The following is a 9,061-nucleotide window of genomic DNA, read 5'->3' as shown; positions in this document are numbered from 1 at the left end:
CTTTTATATATATTATAGATTATAGATTATAGATATTATAGATATAGATTATAGATAGATTATAGATTATAAGACTACAATCGATGTAGTACTGCATTTTTAAATACTAAGAAGTATAAGTATAGAATTTTTTTTGTTAGATGTTTGATTAGACGTTTATCTGCAAAGCTGACATTAAGACTCATTTTTTACTTCTAAGACCTTCAATCAATGAATATTTACATTCTGACATAACACGATACAGGCAATTTGTAAATATAAATAAAATATTATTATTATTATTATATATTGTATATGAAATAAATATTTTACCTTCAATAAGTTTTTGTCATATTCTTAATCTTCCTCTTTCCCACCAGGTCGTCTGCTACTACACGAATTGGTCTCAATACCGCACCAAGATCGGGAAGTTCATGCCCGAAGACATTCAGCCAGATCTCTGCACACACATCATCTTCGCCTTCGGATGGATGAAGAAGGGAAAACTAAGTTCCTTCGAATCGAACGATGAGACTAAAGATGGAAAAACTGGATTATATGACAAAATCAATGGTCTTAAAAAAGCTAACCCAAAACTGAAGACTCTTTTGGCTATCGGTAAGTTACGTTTCGTTTAATTCTTGATTTTAGATATTTTTTTGATTATGTTTATTTTTGTGCGTGTATAGTTTTTTTTTGTGTGTGTGTGTACAGTTATATATAGTTATATATATTATCAGGTAGCTTAACTGCAAGAAAACAGGGATTATATAATATGAGTATTATATTATTTGCTTTATTTATTGCTTAAATGAATATATGAATTTATATTTGACTATTTGAATACGTATAAAAAATTGAAAAGAGTTGAATTTTAGCACCAGATTTCTAAATCTAGTTTTTACTGTTCTTTTTTGTATTCTCATAAAACTGGAAAGTCCGCGTAGAATTGACCGATGCAAAACTATGCACGCGGTGACAAAGATCCCAAAGAACAATTTACCGTAAAAACATTTTATTCGTTACTTTTACCGAAAAAAACGTCAACTGTTTTTTAAAGGTTTTGGAAAATTTCTGCGGAAATTTACATAGTACGCGTATTTTTATATAACCACTAGCATGTTTGAGATAATTTGATCTACATAACGACTTTTTAATTTTTGTCAAAACATCAAATTTGCATAATTTTTTTTATATTTAATAAAGAAATTTAAATAATTAGATTAAAATTAATTCAAAGCGATTATTATTATGTAAATTGTAAACAATTCATTAACTGAATGTTTAATTTATTTAAATGTATATATACAACAATAATAAGTATTAATTTGGAAGTTTGTTTGTTCGTAAAACTATTTTGTCAACCAGGTTGACCACGAAAATTGTCGGTTTTGAAAATTCCAAATTACGATACGATAAAATCAATACTGGCAGTAATATGTATATGAAAAAAATATAATAATTTTTAAATGTTTGTATATAAAGACAACGTTTGTGTAAAAGTAAATTTTGAAATTCTATACATTCACAAACAACTAGTAAAAATATAGAATTTCTAACTTCATAAAACAGTACGTAACTCGCGGCATACGAGTAACGTTCTCACTAGGCTGGCTGTTCATACTATTATGAAAGTGTCGAGTAAATGATCAATAGCTTAGAAAACATTTTTATTCACCATGCAGTATCACAATCGATTTCCTTAAGGTTACTTAAGCGCCACATATGTGTGTTACACACCGCAAACAAGGTTCCGTAACCGATGCCAGAGTTGCGACCGTGTCGACTTTTATCGATAACATTTTAAAAATTTATGATAATTATTTTTATATATTTTTTTATCGCTTCAATTATTTACGCTAGTGTCGATTGTGACGTGTTCATGAAAGTGTATTTCGAAGCTATTGTTGTGATCATATCATTTATCATCGACAACACCTTTGAATTAATTTTTTCGATCTAGTTTTCCTTGTCGTGTAATTTTTTTTTTATGTATTCGAAGTATTACGCACGCTGTCGCTAACGCAATGTTCCTTAAAAGGGTTTAATTATGTAAATCACTACTTGTCCCTTATCTAAGTGAAGTTTTAGTCCCAACTTTTCCTTTTATAAATAAAATAATTATATAAAACAAAAAATTCCATTAAAACGGACATCTTTTCTAAAGCTTTACTAAAACAGTATTTAATTTATTAACAGTATATAATATATAATATAATGGTATAATAATAGTTTGTCAAACGACAGTTAAATTGTTCTTTTTAAGTCTATTTAAATAAAGTAATTTTTTATTTTAACTTAATTTGATTTTAATTTGATTTTAATAGTAAAAAAAAGTACCTAACAAGCAATAAAATAAAATGTTTATAAAATTTATTTTATAAATATTTTTATTTATTGTCTGTAAGATAATTAGAGATATACTTCTTTTGCATTTTAATAAGCTAATTAAGAATATTGTTATTTTATTTAATCTAATAAGATGTTTAAAGTAATAGAATGTGCAATTAAGTATTAAATTAATAAAAGATCATACTTTATGACTGACTTTACTTAAAACTTTTGCGCAATAAATATTTATTGCTAAGGATCTTACTAAATATATAACTATTTCCATATATAATCAATTTTTATCAAGGCATTAGATCGCGTGTAACGTCAGTAACATTTTTGATTAAAGAATTAATCATTAGAAACATACGATGTTTAAATGCCTCATTATTTTTAACCTTTCCTGTATATTTCCTGTTGGTTGTGTCTTAATATAGTGAATATGCAGTTTTAATTTTTAATCGTAATTACAATAGTACTAAGAATTTGTGAAGGGTCTAAATAACTGTAAAGTTTTATATAAGAACTATTTACCTATTAATTGTATTTTATTTTAGTTTAGTGTTATGTGCTTTTCTTTTAATGTTTCGATTGTGATTTCGAAAAATTTGTTTTGCTCGCAAACAAAAAAAGTCAAATCAATTTCGATTCACGGTTCGGCTATATTAGAATGAATAATTAATTGTGTTTGCTCGCAAACGAAAAAAAAACCGACTTCAATTACATCGACAAATAATACATCGCAGATAGAAACAAAATAGTCAATTAAATATGCACTACATTAATACACACAAGATAACCCAAAATGTACTTATCAGATCTCGATTAAAATGTTTACATTTCGTTAAAAAAAAATCATTATTGAAATTTCTCTACACAGTAAAAATTTATGAGATAGCACACACAAAAAATACAGTCGAATCGAGAACCTCCTTTTTAAAGTAGGTTATAAAACAAATAAAATAGCTATTTAAGATTCATGACAAAATCTTTTATTTTGCTTCCTATAGTCAAGTATAATCAATAGTTTTGTGTTTCATCGTTATCAATAAATTAACTACTATATAATGATTAAAACAATAATGAAAATCAATTACGTTTCCAATTAAACGAAACATCAATATAATTTTAATTATTTATTATTATGCACATATCGAAATACCATTAAAACATAATCATAATATTTTATGAGAGTTCTCTGCATTGTAGTGACTCATATATCCACAATGAATTACATAATTGAAGTCCACATTGACGCTTATATAAATAAACCATACTTTCTAATGCATACGCTAAGACACTTCCGCAATCAATACTACTATATAGGATATAATATGCTGTATAAATGACCCTTTGTATATAGACATCTAAAGTTTATATCTCTTCCTGTTATTTTGTAGACGGAAGCAATTTTCTCATTAGAATTAGAATCATTTACAGCAACGCTCGTATATCAAGTGTGTTAGAGACCAATTATTTTAATATAAAGAAATATTACCTTAAAATTTAAATATTAGATGATAACAGTTTATAGTAACTATAACTAATAGGTACTGAATAAAAATCTCAAAAGTTGACAATGAAATGACAAGCTACAATATATACAATATATCGATTAAGTAACTTGTGGTATATAGAACTACTTGACAAAAGAAATCCGTTTACATCTATACAAAATTCCAAAACAATAACAATAAAAATCCCAGAATACCATCAGCATAAAATAACATCGATAAAAAAACGATACATCCGCACAACACTAGCACGTGTGAACATAACACCGCTCTCACGGTACAAAGTGCACGATATTTTCACCTATTTTCACGGAGCCCAAGCAAAAACCTCGCACATTTTCATAAGAGCGAAACGTGTTGCCGCAACAAAGGTGCTTTAAATAATGTAATCGACATACGTTTTTGTCACATCACTAGTATTTGAGAACTATTGTTGTCGAATAATAATATCAGTGTAACAGAGATTGGAATTTATTCGCATTTTACGTAATACTAACTTATTTTATATGGTGTTACAATTTAAAGATAACAAAGGAATATAAGTTGTTTGGGAATAAAATATGAAATGTAGTTAAAAATGTTAAAGATTTGTATGATCAGGTTAAAACTAATGTTAGCGGTACTCAAAAAAAATTTTAAAAGACCAACTGCTTGACTTTATCAATCAACTATAATTCTCCTAGATGTAAGATTTTATCAGGCTGAAAGGATTTGTAACACTTATTACATAGCACATTACATTCAGGCATTCAGAATCGGAGCTTAATCCACCACGCTGCTCCACTGCGGGTTGGCGGATACTGTTTATTAATAAAAAGGCCTAAAATTTCAAAATTAAAGTAGTACTTTCTGAAATTATAGTCAAACAAACACTCTAGCTCTTATATGACGTATGCCTATGTAATATCTCTTAAGTGACCCACTACTGAGATTATAATTTTTTTATCAAAATACTCTGCCCCGCGCTTTTATCCGCACTCAATCATTACAATCATTACGGCCTATACAGTCCACTGCTGGACATAGGCCTCCACAAGTTTACGCCAAAAATAACGTGAACTCATGTGTTTTGCCCATAGTCACCACGCTGGGCAGGCGGGTTGGTGACCGCAGTACTGGCTTTGTCGCACCGAAGACGCTGCTGCCCGTCTTCGTCCTGTGTATTTCAAAGTCAGTAGTTGGATAATTATCCCGCCATCGGTCGGCTTCTTAAGTTCCAAGGTGGTTGTGGAACCTTGTTATCCCTTAGTCGCCTCTTACGACACCCACGGGAAGAGAGGGGGTGGCTAAATTCTTTAGTGCCGTAGCCACACAGCATTATCCGCATTAAGTTGAGGAAAAAAATTTCCTATAGCATTCCTCGGTAAATGGGCCAACCAACACAAAAATAGTTTTTCAATTGAAACCAATATTTCTTCAAATTAGCGTGTTTAAACAAACAAGCAAATTTTTCCGCTGTATAATATAAAATATAATAAATAATAAAAATAAAAATGTAATAACTGAAGTAGGACATAGCAGGAAATATCCTGAAGGAGTCCGAAAGCACCTAGACTTTACAGAAGGTCACAGCTAAATAACACTACTTTCCAGCATTGTTGTGTTTCTCTGATCAGTAGGGCGAACAGAACTCCTGGGAGGGACTGGGTATAGATAGGGTCGGCAACGCTCTTGTGATGCTTCTGGTATTGTAGGCATCTATTAGCTACGCTTATTTACCGATATATTTGTATAAAAATTATTCAAACTTTATACGCAATGCTACAAAATTATTATTATTTTAGCGAGAAGGAATACCGAAACAGGATTGAAACTAACGACCTAATGTAGCAATTCTCCTGTATACAATGACAATACTTTGGGCCAACTTGGCGCTCACTAACGTCACATAAACAAATAACTTTCTATCTTCATTACAATATATTTAAATCAAGATTGAATAATGAGAAGTATTTATTCATAATTTCATTAAAACCGATATTCAAATAAACAAACCACATCGGGTAAGTTACAGAGAGTTAGAGATTACGAAATACAAAATAAACCTTTGCTTAATTGCTTTGCTAATATTAAGCTTTGCAATTTAAATCGCTGAATAAGTTTATTAACTTAAAAACTTCATTTTTAATAAAATAACAAGCTTTTTAACCGACTTCAAAAAAGGAAGAGGTTACTCAATTCGACTGTGTGTATATATGTATGTATATATTTATGTATGTTTGGAGATAACTTCGTCGTTTATGAAACGATTTTGATAATTCTTTTTTTGTTGAAAAGGTGATATCCCAATATCCCAAGTGTGGCACCATGATAAGGAAAGCAGGATCTGATGATGGAATCCCAGAGAAATCGAGGGGAACCCTAGAAAATCGTAGTGACGACGATGCGTTTGTTAATTTTTTACGTCTACTTACGTTGTATTACTTGTCGATGTAATTGAAGTCGGTTTTTTTCGTTTGCGAGCAAACACATTTATATTTTTTACCATGAGAAGTATTGATAATAAGTACATTCGTATTGTGATGGTATATTTCTTTAGAAATAAAGGTAAATTTACGTTTTGTTAATCAATGCTCGAGAGTGCTTATTTGAGATGCATAATTTGCAAAACTTCCGTACTTAGTTTTATTTTTTATCGAACCCTCTTATATTTTTGTATCTATGTCTTATGTATGTGTGTATTCATTCTATGTCTTTTCTCTTTTTATGATACTATATATTTTTTAAGGTCTTATAACATTATAAAACAAAGTCCCCCCTTGCCTATCCTGATGCCTGCCCTGTGTACCTGTCTGTTCGCGACAAACTGAAACACTACTGATGGGGTTTTATGCGATTTTACTAAAATAACACATAATTTTTGTTTACATCTCAATTGTACAATTAGCGGTCTTACATTTGTTTTTACGACCAAATCTTTTGTGGCATAGATCGCTGAATAGCACTAGGGTCGTATACTGTACGTAAATAAAACTCAACTTTTTACTTAGGTGTACTTTATTACAGTTATTTAGTATTTTTACGGTGTTATTTCTTGCACCGTCTACCTCGCTATATGAGACTCTCTCACATGACCATTGGTTGACTGAAAGAGGTCTCTTCTAGGGATAAGTCTACCTTTGCTATCAACCTTTCACGTAAGGCATATTTTTCTTTCTATGTTTCTTTCTTTTTGACAAAATTCTTCTTTACCAGGTGGTTGGTCATTCGGAACGCAGAAGTTCAAGGAGATGGCAGCTACGCGTTACTCGAGGCAGACGTTCATCTATTCAGCGATCCCCTACCTAAGAGACCGCAACTTTGATGGTCTTGACATCGACTGGGAGTACCCTAAGGGAGGAGATGATAAGAAAAACTACGTTCTGCTACTGAAAGGTAAGTTTGTTATATATTTTATAATAAAAAAATCTATAATTTATTGTTATTTTAAATAAAGAAGCAGATTTAGTATCTTAAGAAGACAAAGCTTGTATGAATCTGAATTTAAGGCTTCAACTCACAGAAAGAGTCACATACCAGATACTGGTAAATCGCTGTGTAATGTGCGTTTTCGAAACCCTAACACAGAAGTTTATTATTAATAACAATATGTCAGTCAGTCAGCTCAGCCTATTGTAGTCCACTGCTGGACATAGACCTCCCTTATTTCGCGCCAGACACCTCGTTTTGTCGCGATCCTCATCCAGCCTACATTGGCAATCTTACGTAGATCCTTGATCCAGCGGGCCGGAGATTATATATAATAGGAAATAAAATATCTAATATATAATTTTCTTTTAGACGGCTTCAAATATAATATATAATAATCCTTCTCCTACATGGAGGAGAGGCCTATGCCCAGCAGTGGGATGTTACATGATGAATGCTAGTTCAAATAGTACTTATGAAGTAGTATAGTGTAATTTATAAATAATTAGGCATTTATTATCTGCTACTAGAAAGCATAACCGAATGAGTCAAAAGAAATGTTTATTTCGCAAATTTGTTTTGAAAGTCGCTTATTCACTTTTCATTCGCGTGATTCATATAATTTAACGTTTGGAGTATCATGTTTTTGTACCCGATTTCATTATTAAACGAACGGATTTAAGTTGAAATTTGCGGAAGAATCGTGATAAATATGCTTGGTATGTCCTTTTTTGTACGGCCGCTCTGAAAGCGTTGCCATGATTCATTGACGATGATGTTTGCGAATTTGTATTTGCAAATACTACAGTTTTATTCTATGTTCAATTTATTTATTAATATTTTATATTTTAATACCTTAATCAGTCGATCTTTCTTAGGATTGATCTTTTAGAACTGAGCTACATACTTTTTTGCGATTCAGCAGCACACATACACTGTATTTTAGTATGATATTATTGCTATTAAGATATTTGTTACTTTTTTATTTTTACTCTTTTAATTGTGTGTGTGGAATTGTGAATATAGCTTTTATTAATATATCTTTCTTCAAATATTAAAATATAATAAATATAATTAATAAAATAATAAGCGTATTTAATATAATCGGCAAGAAACTCCATAGTTATTCGTTCACTTGTGTAATAAAACTGCTTCGTAGGTGTTCACTCATTTATTTTCACAACTTCACTCAACCAAACAGATACTAAGAATGCCCCACTTCTCTCTTAACACGTATTTATATAATATGAACAAAGTCAATTGATTGTCTAAATTACATTGAATTACCAAAATAACATATCCAAATACATTTAATTATATAGTATTATTATCAACTTAATTTTAACTAAATTTAACACTTAGATATCTAAAACAATAAAATTATAAAATGAATATATTTTAAGTAGACCATTAAATCTTCTTTTTTTTTTCAAATACCTTACTTTAAAAATTACTAAAATCACAAATTGATAGTTTATTTAAAATACAAACTTATGAATTTAATACACTTTTAGTAGACTTTTAACAATTTTTAAAGGAAACCCAACACTTGTTACTTTACGTAATTATTATAAATTACTGAAAAATTCGATACTCACCAACTCAATCCATTATATCCGTTGATATCAGGTAGCCAGCGGTCGGCTGTTACGACAGGCAGTATCATGTTATTTATATGACATCTTGATATCATTATTATAAGCTTGAGAGTTTCGCTTATATAATGTGTATTATATATAAATAAGAAAATTTATAGATAATTATAGTGGTTTTATCTCAGTATGTGGAAATGAACACTACTGAATGTATTTTAAAAATTGATGTAACAA

At 30.0% G+C, this 9,061-nt stretch overlaps 1 protein-coding gene across 1 annotated transcript in view; it reads left to right on the top strand.

Annotated features, from left to right (window-relative positions):
• The first annotated feature begins 359 nt into the window (after positions 1-359).
• The window catches only part of LOC123657045 (acidic mammalian chitinase), a 59,145-nt gene continuing 50,443 nt past the window's right edge, over positions 360-9,061 (top strand). Inside the window, exons 1-2 of the mRNA XM_045592643.1 lie at positions 360-597; positions 7,020-7,199. Coding sequence (XP_045448599.1) covers positions 414-597; positions 7,020-7,199 — 364 coding nt within the window. The 5' untranslated portion in view covers positions 360-413. The remainder of the gene's footprint in view (positions 598-7,019; positions 7,200-9,061) is intronic.

The sequence above is a fragment of the Melitaea cinxia genome, chromosome 10 (assembly GCF_905220565.1).
Source record: "Melitaea cinxia chromosome 10, ilMelCinx1.1, whole genome shotgun sequence".
NCBI classification, from domain to species: domain Eukaryota; kingdom Metazoa; phylum Arthropoda; class Insecta; order Lepidoptera; family Nymphalidae; genus Melitaea; species Melitaea cinxia.
The sequence above is the reverse complement of the archived record's forward strand: the minus strand, read 5'-3'. Positions and strand labels throughout refer to the sequence as shown.